This window comes from Mytilus edulis, chromosome 7 (assembly GCF_963676685.1).
Source record: "Mytilus edulis chromosome 7, xbMytEdul2.2, whole genome shotgun sequence".
Lineage (NCBI taxonomy): Eukaryota > Metazoa > Mollusca > Bivalvia > Mytilida > Mytilidae > Mytilus > Mytilus edulis.
The window spans coordinates 32,179,014-32,193,387 of record NC_092350.1 but is presented as its reverse complement, the minus strand read 5'-3'; the positions used below and the strand labels follow the sequence as shown (position 1 = coordinate 32,193,387).

Here is a 14,374-nt window from a genome sequence, read left to right as displayed (position 1 = left end):
CAAAACTTTCAGTAGCTGAAACTACCGAACGAATGTTTATATTGAATTTATGGTAGGGGTACATTCGAGAAGAGATTGAACAGTCGTTAAAACCAAATCAATTAAGTAGCATCCGTAAGAGTGTTCATAGATTTTCTTTTCGTTAAATTCGGTAAAAAGAATGTCACATACTGGTAAAGCACTTTAACTGCCACTAGAGAGCATTAAGTGCCCGAATATTATATTAAAAAAGAAAAAGTAATTAGATACACGTTGCTGTAATGTTATTTGTTTTGTGTGTTGATGCTCATTGCTTTGTGTTTGCATTTGACGTATACAGGTTTATTTATTTATTTTTTTTGCTACCAGTATTCCAAATGAGTGTTTTGTTTTTCTGAATCTATAGAGATACTTGTTGCTGTGTTGTTATTTTGGGATTGAATTTATCGACATACGGTTGTGATCTTGAATCTCCTTTTATCTCCGTCAGATCTAAACATGATGATGTTGCTTCGAATGAAATCTACTAAAATATTGAGTTAGTTTGTAGTTAGAATACTTGTCTAGATAAGATAGTGAGCAACACTTTGTACTCAAATATTATTGGTAAAGGGGTAGTAAGTTACTCCAAAGCAATTGTTCGAAAATAAAGGCAAACTCCCTTTACTTTGGCTACTATGAACGGATTCTTATATGAGCAAATTAGATTAAACGAGTGTTTTATACAAAATCGCTTTTTAATCCAGTAGCTAGAGACTAGTGAAATATATTGACAAATTGAGAAACCGTACCTATTGAAGAATAATTAATATGAATTTTGAAGATGGAAAGTAAAGTTGGCATACACTGGGTTTGAAGCATAGTAGGACTGTAATTACAAAAAACAGAAATCGAAAATAAAGGTTAAACAATACATGCATATTTATCTATCTGCATGCGCATTAAACTTTTTCATACATACCGAGGGAGTAATTCAGCAGTTTTGTTCTATTTTTAAGATGAGGCAAAAGAAAATGAGACAGTCAATATTGAGCATCCAGTAGGAATTCTTGTTACAGGAAATGTTGAAACACGTAAGGATTTCCTGAGACTTAAAGGACTTAATAAAAATACCAACAACGAAGAGTCAACGGAATCGCTCTTTTCTCAAACACATTATGCAGATCGTTCAACCGAACATCCTAGAAAACAATCCATTATCACTATTTCGGAACAGATAGCATTTATCGATCATCAGAACCGAGATATTATGGAAAGCCAATTAAAACTACAAGATGTTGTTGATAGTATATCAGAAGTTGTTGCTGCAGTTCAACACGATGTCAGCAACGTTTTACGTTTGTCAGTTGATAATGCGTCTGATGAAGTACCAACTTCATTTTATTTACCAACAACAGATCCAAAGGTCATCATGTCAAAGGAAAATCCTAAATCGATGCTGATTGGTGGATCTGAGTTTGAAATGGATTATGATCAATACTATGCAATTTTCAGCAAATGTTTCAAATCACCTCCGACGCTTGCTGTTAAGCTAATTGGCGTTCTTTTTACAGAGAAAGAATTGCTACATAAAAATGTCACTGGCAAAACTACAGGGAGGGAACAAACAAAAGGAAAACTAGATCCAACTAAAATGACAGCAATCGTTTCTCATATTAACTTACAGTATCCAAATTTCATGATGAAAAAGGCAAATGCTGAAAAGGTTTGGATAGCTATTAATGGAAAGTGTAGAAAGACCACTGATAAATTTGAAAAACTTGACAAGAATTCGAATGGCTAGATTATACTGATTTTGAAAACTGTTCAAAGGTGTTTCCGAAAATGTGTGTTAAAACTATTTTAATTTTTTTTTAACAAAAATATGTCAATAGTTCCTACTCATTTAATAAAGTGAAACCTATCGATTTGCAGCATTCTATACATATTTTTGGATTAAAGGAGGTTTATTTATAGACATTTATCTGCCATTTTTCCTCGGTAACAAGCCACGACCTGACACGAAACAACACCAAAAGAGTTCTGCATACAGCATGTACCAATAGACAAGTATCTAAATACAACAGGTCTAAATTGCATTTGAGTTTTTAATACAACCATAACAAATTACTTTCTATATGTATAGACACTATGCCGCAAGTAACATAAACAAAATGTCAAAATAGTTTTCATTCATTAGATCACTTTAATTTAAAAGATGGATAGTAAAAACTAGAAAGCTCTGGTGATCTCCTAGATTAACAACTGCTAGATCTATGGCATTGGTGGTAGACTACAACTCGATAAGACTACTAAAATCTTAAAGTCACTGCTTTTGTCCTGGTATGATTTCACTCGGATATTGATACATTGAAAGGTTTCTCAGTTTATGAGGGTTTATTGCTTCTCAGCTTTGAAACTGTCGAATTACCTATATTTTGAGCAATTTACCCTCAGTTTTAGTTTGTTACCCCGATTTTGTTTTTTGTCCATGGATTTATGAGTTTTGAACAGCGGTATACTACTGTTGCCTTTATTTAAATATAATAAAGAGAACAAAATGTTTAAAATGAGGTAATGTTACATCGAAATGAATTAGAAGGCGGGCAACAAAGTATCATCGATTTGGACTAACAATACTCATCAGAAAATATTTCGAAATAAGTTTTACACAAAATCAAGAATCGATTGAAATCTAAGATATGCAGTCATCACTTATTGAATTGCATCTTATACCACAGAACGGATTTGAACCATTTTATTTCAAATTTTGACTGATACGTTATTAAGTTAACCATTATTTACAGTCATCAAAGAGTTCTCCCACATCCAGACGGTTTTATGTGATAGCTGTTAGCTGTATCCTATTATATCATCTAATGTACCATGAACCACTTCTATATTTTCAAAAGGTTTACCAGCTTTTTGGTATTTCGGACTGCCATTTTGTATATTACATTAACTTCCAGCAATCCTTTCACTTTGCAAAAAACAGTGTTATTTAGTTGATTTCAAGTTTTTAGTTGTCGGGCTTCACTTTGGAAATGAAATATTGATATCAACTGTTTGCATAGATTTGGAACTTGAATCACAATTTGGAGCTTTGGCTGACGATGAATGGCGTTTTTGTATTGTTGCGTTGTTAATAATTATACATTAAACTGTTGTTTGTTTTAGCGGTTGTTTTTTTTCTTTCTCTCTATTGAAATAATAAATATAGATGAGATATAATAACGACACTTTAATATTTTTTAATGTCTTGAAGAGACGGGGGGAAATGTACGACCAAACGAATTCTGACGAAAAGACAGCTTCGGCTTTATAAAAGGTAATAATTAATATCGTTCGTACTCCTGTAAATACTACGTGATCATCAGAAATTTCTTCTTTTATCGTCATAAATTTAGTTTCTTCAAGTGTATAATCTAGATTTTTTTATAAATATATTCTTTACATGTGGGTAACAATGCTGTTTAATTCAGATTTACTGTATTTGTTTTGAAATTGGGTTTTCAGTCATTTTCATTATTTGGTATTGTCATATATATAATTCTTCAAAATCTGAGAGCTGTCGCTAAGCCTTTTCATCGGAACTGTTTGAACTGCGTTATTCGTCATTTATTGTGTGCCGTTTTGGGTCTGACTTATTGATAGAAGTTGACTCAATAGTTTTTGACTCCCTACGTGTTGTTCTGCCGATATGAGTTACTTTGTCTTATTCATTACTTCATTTTAGAATTGTATACCATATTTAATACTCTAGTGCAATGAAAAGACTAATTGGTCTGTTAATAAAACCGGCATTCGCTAGCAGATGAAATGTGAAAAAATATATATAAAAGGTATCAGATATAGACAATCGTTCAGCAACACAGCATGGTAACATATGTCGTTTTCTCCACTATATTGAATGCTGTAGAATAATTGAGTGTCTGGGGTTCGTCTTACGTTAAAATTCTTATGGATGTTTCTATTTACAGATTGGCTACGACAACAAGGGGAGAGTATCTATTTTGAAGACATGCTACCATTGTATCTCAACTCGTTCTTGACAGAGTTCTACCAAACCTGCGTGAGGTCGGGATTGCCGTCTAATATTCTGGAGGCCTATCCGAGCGAGATTTCACGTTATCTAAATAACCCTCCTTTCAACAGAAATATAGATATTGAAACTCACCCAGAATTCATATCTTCATCTCAGATTTTAAGATCATGGTGTCATAACTTTGATATTTCACCAATGGCAGCTCCAGATGATGCGGTTCACCGCCCAATTTCAGATGAAGATTTACAACTTTTGTACAGATCACCGTGTATGTCTTGTGATACACCAGAGGGCCTTCAGAATAAAGTATGGGTTGATGTTAATTTATACTTTGGCGTTTTAAGTCGAAAAATGCTTAGACAACTTGAAAAGAGCTCTTTTATATTAGAGGTAGATTATGATAATGATAGACGATATTATCGAATTGCTGATGGAAAAATTCCAAAGGATCGACATATGTCGCGCATGTACGAACAACCAGGAAACCAGTTATGTCCAGTTCAAAGCATGTTACATTACTACTCCAGGTTAAACCCGAGCAGCGAGGCGTTCTTCCAACAGCCGGATAAATCCGGTGTAGGGTCAGTATGGTACAATCCTACCCCTGTAGGAAAGAACGTTCACAGTGGCAAACTGTCAACGATCTGTCGACCATGTGGCATTAAATTGTATTACAGAAATACGGCCCTTCGAGCTGTCTATCGCCGTATACATGCTCATTCACCTGATTACACGTTCGAATTTAGCAAACGTATACTTAAGATTGTAAGTGGTGAAGATGATGAAAAAAACACTAATCCGACTTTTATTATATGAGGGAATTCGTCTAAAATTGACCCAAAACAAATTAACAAAAATAGAAGACAATATACTAGTATTGATAGAGATATATGTATATATTGAAGGGTTTCATTTCTGAATTACTTTATGGCGTCTAGAATTCAAGTTACCATTTACGTTATACAACAGAGCGTTATAACCTTCTAGTGGGATTTTGAAAATATTATTGTTGTAAACAAATAATTCATTTCTTTAGTGCTTAATTTTATATCGAACAATATGTTTATGTATGAAGTTAATTTATTGGTGCATTTTTGCATAAGTTATAGACAATCAGTTGTAACAAAGCTGCATTAGATCACTGTCATTTGGTTGATAGTCAGAAAGCAGGCTTTTCTTTGTAAATCCTTATTTGTTATCAATAAGTGCCATGATTGATGCTGTGTTAATATAATTATTTATCACAATTTGATGTTGTAGCTGTTAAATTTGTGTCTTATACACTTTTCTATTCGTATGTTCAATTATTATTTTTTGATATTGAAATAAACGTGTTTGCGTCATCTTTATTGTTGTGTGCGATCCGATTATCAGTCCTTTTTGTTGCTGGAATGTTTGATGAAGTTGGCTGGATTTTTTGGATTTTGTCATCTTCGGTTTTTCTCTTTGCTTTATTTGATATTATAGGTATACATTTGTTAGGGATAGTATCAAATCAAACTTTCACCGAAACTGAAAATGCAGTTCCCTTTCTGCTGGTGTTAATCTTAAATTAAGAGTATTTTTATGGTTGTTGGTTCCAAAAGAGAGTTATTTGCGATATAATTACACCTCGCCTTATGGCTCGCGAAATTTAACATTCCCTCGACTGGCATTTTTCGCAAATACCACTCCTTAACATGATATATCTGTTCACAATACGTATTTGGCCTTCAACATTTAATCCATTATTTCCAGACCAAAAGAGTTTCAAGCTTACATGATCCATACACGTGTTGTAAGATGAAATAAAACAGTTTTGGTCGAGCTTTATCTTTGAAGTGTATACATCCAAAATTTTGTCCTTTTTACCATCTCGTGGTAGTAACCTCGTCTGTATTGCCGAAGGTCAAAGGTTTATCCCCTGCCAGGTCAAGCAAACTATTTGAAAATTGGTATGTGCTGCTTCTTAAATAAACACGGTGTATTAACATGTATTAAAAAAAAAAGTGTGTCTCAGCTTGTCGGTCTAAGACAAATGGATTAGACTCAAGTTTTTCAACTTAGTAACGTCTTTTTTGTCCGTCTAATACAAAGTAGTGTTCATATTCTCGTTGCCATTTAACGGTAAACCATCAAGGTCATCTTGGACAAATGACCTTTCCTGCATTGGTTTAAACATCTTCTACTCTAACCACAGACACATTTATATTAAGCAGCAAACTTCAATGTTGTACCACTGGCAGAACCACCAACTTTTATTTGATTGTATTTGGAAAGAATCATTTGAATAAATATCCATGTATCCATGCATTTTATTGTATAATACTTTTAACACAATAATCTTGAAGTTGCTGAAATAATAAACTTAATCCTGCTTCATTCATTCATATTTTTTTCTTTTGTTGAGTTATTCATAAATCAGGTTGTTAGCTGGTCTTATCGTTTGCATTTTTCTTTCTTTCTGTCAGCTGGTCTTACCGTTTGCATTTTTCTTACTTTCTGTCAGCTGGTTGATGCCTTTTATAGCGTACTAAATGATTTTGGTTTTGTTCATTGGTACATGCTGTACGGTAATATACAGTTGCTTATTTCCACGTTATTTGGTCTATGGTGGATAGCTTTTCCTTTGGCAAACATAGCATATCACCTGTATTTTACATCGGGGATGTTTCTAGATATATAAGTTATGGATGTTGCAGATATCAAAATGAAGTAAAATTGTGTGTAATCTGACTAAAAGGAAAAGTATATTCACCATATTAACGATTTGTTCTAGATGTATTATAAAAATAACGTGGTTTAAAAAAGAACGACACATTTATGAAGGCTTTTCGATATTCGCTTTACAGGGAGAGAAAAATTAGTACCAATCCAAAACACAGAACCACTAGTCACTTATGATGGTAATACATCCATGAACTTTGAGCCTAGTAATTCAGCTGCAATGCATCATTTAAACCTGACCCTTGATCTTAATGATCCAGCAGGACAACAATTCCGACCGGTTCCAGTGCAGCGATCAAAGCCTGAAAGAGGAAAACAAAGACCTGGACCCAGACCTACAATGGTCAGATTGAAGTTCTACTTTCTTCCAGATTGGAGTAAATTGCCGTCATTGTCTAAACTCGACCCACTGATTCAAACTCACCAAGATCAAGGCTTTGGTAGGTACCAATGTTTACAACTTTATTATGTTACATTTTTGTATCTAACTGTAATCATTTTATAATGATTTAAAACGTATATTTTCATCAGCTTTGAGTCAAAAGAGTACCCTTTATATCATTATTCGATACTCAGATGTGTTGAGGTTTACGAACACAATCAAAACATCAATTAACAATTTCGTGGGAAAATGTATCAAATAAGACATTCGTACTTTTTTTTTATTTCAAATGTCATAAAAGTTTTTCGTCATGATCTGAAAATCAAGGTAAATTTTATTTGAAAACAGTGCTTTATTCCTAACGTTCGTTCGTTTAGAATTTATAATACGAAATTACGCTGGTTTTTTTTCTTCTTATTTTTAGGATATCCAGCGCATTATTACAACAGAGAAAAAATGCACGCCAAACCGTGGTCATGGAATTTGGACCTGTCGGATGAAGATTTTAAGGAGTCTATTCGAGATCTCTATCCTTTGCTGGAAGACAAAGATTTCACACTGTACACGGTTGACCAAAACAAAAGGTTGAGGCCAGTGCCATTTAAAACTGCCTATTTCAAGGCCATTAAATACCAGGGTACCGTCATCATTAAGATGAATGAAGTAAGTATTTGTATTATTTAAGAAAACTATGTATTTCTTTCTTCTCAGACTTAATTATTGAAATAACAGAAGAAGCAAAGTTGAAGAACTTGGAATGGAATTTTATCAAATGCATTGTACGTGTATATGAAACAATTACATGGTTTGGTCGCCAATGAGACAATTATCTAGTTAGGCCAAAGATTGGAATCACATGCGTGATACATGGCCATTACGTATACTTGTATTGTTAAATCGACTACATATAAAAGCATAAAAGGCTAAGCAAGTGGTCCTTTTTCCAGTTATATATATACGAGCTTACATTATGTTTTAAGAATATAATTCAAATATTTAAAACAATCTTCGATCTCAAATTTTTATATGAGTTTATGCCGAAATCAAATTGTACATTTCCGAATTGTGAGCAGTTCCTTTAGCCTTTCTTTTACCAATTTTCTTTTTTTTTTTTGCAGGATCGTCGTCCAATTTTGCAGGATGGTTTTTCAGACTGGAGAGAACCAGCTTGAAAATTAATTGAAGAGAATTGCAATAGATCCATAACTTTAGTCATTCCATTCCCTCTTTGTAATCTATTTTTTCGGTTAACAAATAAAATAAACTGTTCTCATATTCTGTGCGTTGTAAATTGAATTTAACTTTACCATGTTCTATATAGTAGTTCTATATTTGCAAATGATTTGGTAAATATGAACGAACAAGTAAAAACTGTATATTGCAGAATGTTTTAACCTACTGACATGAATTAAAACACTGTCCATGTGTACCAGAACAAGGTTGTACTAATACTGTTGGAGAAGGGATATTCTAAATTAAAAGGAATAACACAAACAATAACTATAAAAGCCATGTCTCCGCGTTGCAACGTAGTATTATGGTCTATGTAAATGGTTTTATAATTTCTAAGGAAGTTTTTTAAAAGTTTTTGCTGTTAAATTTTTTCACGAAGACTTGGCTTGAATCGGAGTGTTAGATAATAACAGATATTGTATGTATCATTATGTTTTAAACAAGGAATTCCCGTGAGGTATAAAATGCATCGAACTCTGTCAGATAGTCTTGTTTCGAAAACTGATTTAGTAAAAGAATGAAATAAATGAACATAGGAATAACTATGAATGGATTGGTTGAAAAATGTGGTAGCGCAACAGATGAAAAAATTTAGTTATTAAAAAGCTACTTTATAAATGTATTTGAAGGGACAAGTCAGTATTTTCCCACAGTTTTATAGTTTATGGTATAACAGATTCTTGTAGAATTGATACAAAATGTAATCTACAGTAATGAACAATAAAATCATCGTAATTTCTCAAAGGATACAAAAACAATGTTGTCTTCTGTACAGAGGATGGTATAAGATTGCGAAAATCTTCTATTTTGAATATTATAACACAGTTATTATTTTCGTCTTCTCCTTCTACTTAAAATTCCCGATCGACTTCTTCATACACACTGGTAATTCAGTTACTATGGTAGCGTCTTCTTAGTTCTAGCTTCAGAAAATAAGCATATCCTATCCCACAATTAGCCGAACTTGAACGCACTTGTACATTAAACAATGTATATAAGGAAAGCTTAGACAAGTTTTTACAATTGTTAGCTACGAAGTCGGTAGTTGAATGTTTTGGATCACTAGAAACCCGGCTGTTCTACCTGGCATCATTACAGAACCTTACCTATGTCTTTTGTGGTATTTCGTAACAGGGATTTTTGTTTCATTTTGGAATTATAATTTAAGAGATGGCGTGTTATGATTTGAAAACAAATAGTTATTATTGTTTTGTATGAATAAAAAGCCATCTAGAGAAGTTATGAATGGAGTTTGACAAAATGATTGACATCCCAGTCTGGCTGCAGTGACGTTAGTCAAACTTCTCAGTCTGGCTGCAGTGACGTTAGTCAAATATCCCAGTCTTGCTGCAGTGACGTTAGTCAAACATCCCAGTCTGCCTGCAGTGACGTAAGTCAAACATCCCAGTCTTAAAGCTTGCTGCAGTGATAATGGTCAAACATAACTACTTCTTCTTATATATGTGTAGTGTTCAAATTATCCCTTACCGTCATGATTGATTGACCACTACATACAGTTGTCGAGGGTTTGAGCGCTCACAACTATATTCAGTCATGTTACATAGTTTTGTAAGCCTTTCTTAGTCTGTAATCTGTTATCCAATTCTTGTTGCTGGTTGAGTCAATATCATGTCTTTGAATTGTTTCATAGTTTGTCATCCCGTGGTCTGTTAAGGCTGACTGCTGTAAAGTATGAGTTTAGCGCATTTTCAAGTGGTGTCATACGATAACATGTTTATAGTGTTTACTTTCTTGTCATATGGTCGGTTGGTTGATAATTGTTTTATTGACAAACACATCACATCTTTTTATTTTACAAATTTATTTTTCTTAATACATATCTGTACATTTTTTATCTTTAAAAAAACAATGCCGAGTGATATGCATTTATATAGTTTAAGGTAAACATGATAATATGTTTCGTCAGGAATCATGCATACAAATCTAGAAGAATTAACCCAGAAAAACATAGTCGACTCCTTGAAGGCTATTAAAGCTTTTACAGATAACTGAAAGAAAATTCTTTTTTTTAGAAATGATTGAAGTCATATATCCCAAAATGTTCCATGTTTTGATTTGTCTTCTTTTCCTCGTTATAGCCCTGACAATACTTGGTATGTCGCATACGATTTAGATATGCTACCCTTTCGGAACCTCTGATTTTGTTTCCTTATGAGTGCGTTTAACTCTCTGTCTCACTGTTGTAGAAAAAGGCATTATTAACTCAATCTTGCTTTCGAAAACATTTTTGGATTGAATTCTTTGATATGATGAATAAAAAGTTGTTTTAGTATGAATAGTAGTGTGTGGTATTTCTTATAGTCGATAATTGCTTTTTTATATGAAAAATAGAAAATTTAAGTTTTTATTATCAATCTTTGATTCGTATAAAAATAGTAGAAAGATATTGCATTTGAGGAATGATCATAGAAGGGTTGGAGAGGGCCAGGGGAATGTGGAAATAAATGTGCTAGCTTGGTAGAACTGGGAAAAAATCTTGCTCAAACGAAAATAACTTATTCTACATCACTAAATGTAGGAAAAAGTTGTGAGGAAAATTATTATGCCGGCCTAGAAACTAGCTGATGAAAAGGAATTATAATTTAAAGGAAAAAACACTAACAACATTTTCTTGACTACATATTTTAGAATCACAAAATCAAGAAATAGTCGATGAGTTGTTGAAGACACACAGCGATGGGATGGAGCAAGGATTATTTAACTTTGATCAAAGTCTGCTTCCACCGTATCTCAGAAGATCCCCTAAAGAAATACCAGGAGTTACAAGGTTGAAAATGAAACCCGGACCTCAGCCGAGTAGTTATCGGATGAAGCTCTACCTATTACCACCCGGAAGTAAAATACCAAAGCTTTCAAAAAATGATCCTATCATACAGACACACCAAGAACAAGGATATGGTAAGACTACAACCATTTTTCTTTTCTTTTAGGTGTTTTATAACTATAAATTGTATAAAAAAAATATTATATCTATTCTCATAGTTATTTAAAGGCTTATGTTGTTTTTTTTTTTTTTATTTGTAATAAAATAATAGGGTACACGTCATGACCAGTTTACACGTCATTGAAACAGCAAACATAAAAGATTCTAAGATATTGCAAGAATATAAAAGTATAATCGTATACAAAATGTTCTCTTCTTTGTAATTTTGCCAACTAGTAAAATTGTTTAGTCCCAACAACATTTACAAAAATACACAATAAAATCCAGTGTTTTCCTTTGAAATACATGTACATTCGCTCTACAGAAATAAATTTTGATTTTTTAAAAGGTAAAAAGTTCAGCAAATAATTCATGTATCAGTAAACATGTAAAACACTAAGCATTGTTGTTATAACTTTTGTAATACTCCGACTTAGTAATCTTTTGCGTCCTTCTGTTCTATCCTGTGTAACAAGGACCAAAACCAATTTGTATAATTCTTAAAGAGAATCTCTTTGATACTTTCTGATACACATAATGTAAATCTTTCACATTTGTTTTTACAGGATATCCAGCTCGTCTATATGCAGAGGGAAAGGTCAGAGTATCATGGGACATAACTCTGTCAGAACAGCAGTTTAAAGAGACAATTAGAGCGACCTATCCAATTTTAAGGGATACGGATTTTTCATTGGTCACCATTGACCAACAAAGATTGCCAAAACCAGTTCCGTTTAATCTTCAGTATTTTAAACAAGTGAAATACAATGGAACAGTTTTCATTGTAATCAACGAGTAAAGGTCTCACAATTTGTTTTTAAACAAATGAAATAAAAGAAAAACATTCAGATATATTGTATAAATTGTATAAATGTTTAGTTGATTGTGTTTTGGCTTTTTTCCAGAAATTTTTTCAAGGATTAATAAAAGTTTCTATAAAAATAATTAGAAAAGTTATGATTTCTAGTTCAGACCTATTGTCTTAACATATTGTATTTGACGAAAGCATATGGGTCATACACAAGTACATCGTATTTCAAAAGTCTATATTAACAGCGGTAAACTACTGTTGACTTTATTGATAACAATAATATATTTGAGCTGACTATTCCAGAGCTTGAATTTCCTATTATGATTTCCTTGATTGATGGTTCCAAATGGTGTAGTTGAAACTCCTTTGTAAATTATACAGTCCCTATCACGAGTTGGTTAACCGTTGTGGGATATCTGTTTTATAGCGGACATGATCCTAATTTCGTAACTATAATCCCTTTTGAAATAATGTGACCTACCGAGTAAAATTTATTACCGGGTATGTACTAACATGAGCAACACAACGGGTGCCACATGTGGAGCAGGATCTGTTTACCCTTCCGGTGCACCTGAGATCACTCCCGGTTTTTGATGGGATTCGTGTTGTTCCGTCTTTAGTTTCCTATGTTGTGTTTAGTGTACCATTGTTTGTTTGTTTGTTTGTTTTCTTCTTTTTTAGCCAATGCGGTTTCAGTTTATTTTCTACCTATGATTTTTAATGTCTCACTGGTATCTTCCGCTTCTCTTAATAATTATTGTGGACTATCCAATGGTTCAGGCAAATCATGGAATCCTTTATGATTATTGTGGACTATCCAATGGTTCAGGCAAATCATAGAATCTTTATGATTATTGTGGACTATCCAATGGTTCAGGCAAATCGTGGAATCCTTTATGATTATTGTGGACTATCCAATGGTTCAGGCAAATCATAGAATCTTTATGATTATTGTGGACTATCCAATGGTTCAGGCAAATCGTGGAATCCTTTATGATTATTGTGGATTATCCAATGGTTCAGGCAAATCATAGAATCTTTATGATTATTGTGGACTATCCAATGGTTCAGGCAAATCATAGAATCTTTATGATTATTGTGGACTATCCAATGGTTCAGGCAAATCATGGAATCCTTTATGATTATTGTGGACTATCCAATGGTTCGTTTCTGTATGTGTTACATTTTAACGTTGCGTCGTTTGTTTTCTCTTATTTTTTAGTGTAAATTCACATTGCGATAAGACGTGTCACGGTACTTGTCTATCCCAAATTCATGTATTTGGTTTTGATGTTATATTTGTTATTCTCGTGGAATTTTGTCTGTTGCTTGGTCCGTTTCTGTGTGTGTTACATTGTAGTGTTGTGTCGTTGTTCTCCTCTTATATTTAATTCGTTTCCCTCAGTTTTAGTTTGTTACCCCGATTTTTTTTTGTCCATGGATTTATGAGTTTGAACATCGGTATACTACTGTTGCCTTTATTTATCAGGCAAATCATGGAATCTTAATGATTATTGTGGACTATCCAATGGTTCAGGCAAATCATGGAATCCTTTATGATTATTGTGGATTATCCAATGGTTCAGGCAAATCATGGAATCCTTTCTTTTTAGTTGTTAATGTGTTGATTATCAATACACATTTATCGTTCATAATATTCATAGCTTTGCCTAATAGTAAAACAATGTGCATCCGATATTTTCTCTAGAATCGATGGCTTATATAAGCCACTTATCAGGATGGGAACACTTGTATGTGATATGAATACAAAGTCATACAGTAACAATGTAATGTAGAAAAATCAAAACTGATATCTGAAAGACTGAAGAAAGTCTTATGATAAATTTATCAAAACTCATATGGATATCAACTGTTCTTCTCTACTTGCAAACTTTTTCCTTTATTCATATAATAACGCCTTCATAGAAAAGCTTCATAGGTAGACTGAAACAACAAATATTAATTAATTTTACGTTTCGCTTACCACAGACGTTAACAAAATGTATTACTGCACGTTAATAAAATAACAAAAACAAAAAGATTCGTTTGAATGATAATAAGAATTTTTGTAGTTTATTTTTATCAGATTGCAAATTTCAAGGAGTACATATCTTTGCGTAAGCCAACAAATAAATTCATGCACCAGGCCTATTCAATGGCACAAATATACAGCGAGTGTGGAAACATATTTTCCCTATTTCCAATTTCCGAATCGAATATCCGTTCTTAGTCCAACTGTTACCCCTTTATAATGTTTCTTTTTCTTCTTTTTCCAATCCCTGATGGTCCTTAGAA

The 14,374-nt window shown here is 33.0% G+C and overlaps 1 protein-coding gene across 5 annotated transcripts in view; it reads left to right on the top strand.

Moving 5' to 3' along the window:
• The window catches only part of LOC139482639 (uncharacterized), a 79,244-nt gene that overhangs the window by 60,283 nt on the left and 4,587 nt on the right, over positions 1-14,374 (top strand). Inside the window, exons 5-7 of one of the 5 annotated variants that reach the window (XR_011654891.1) lie at positions 3,939-7,149; positions 7,516-7,754; positions 8,210-8,366. The exons of 1 other annotated variant lie outside the window; for it this stretch is intronic. Coding sequence is in view for 3 of the 4 variants with exons in the window: in XM_071266583.1 (XP_071122684.1) it covers positions 978-1,762 (785 nt within the window). In the remaining variant the exon portion in view is untranslated. Of the gene's footprint in view, positions 1-977; positions 1,832-3,938; positions 7,150-7,515; positions 7,755-8,209; positions 9,069-10,973; positions 11,244-11,834; positions 12,211-14,374 lie in introns of those variants that run through there. 3 more of the 5 variants (XM_071266586.1, XM_071266587.1, XM_071266583.1) reach the window with 3 other exon arrangements.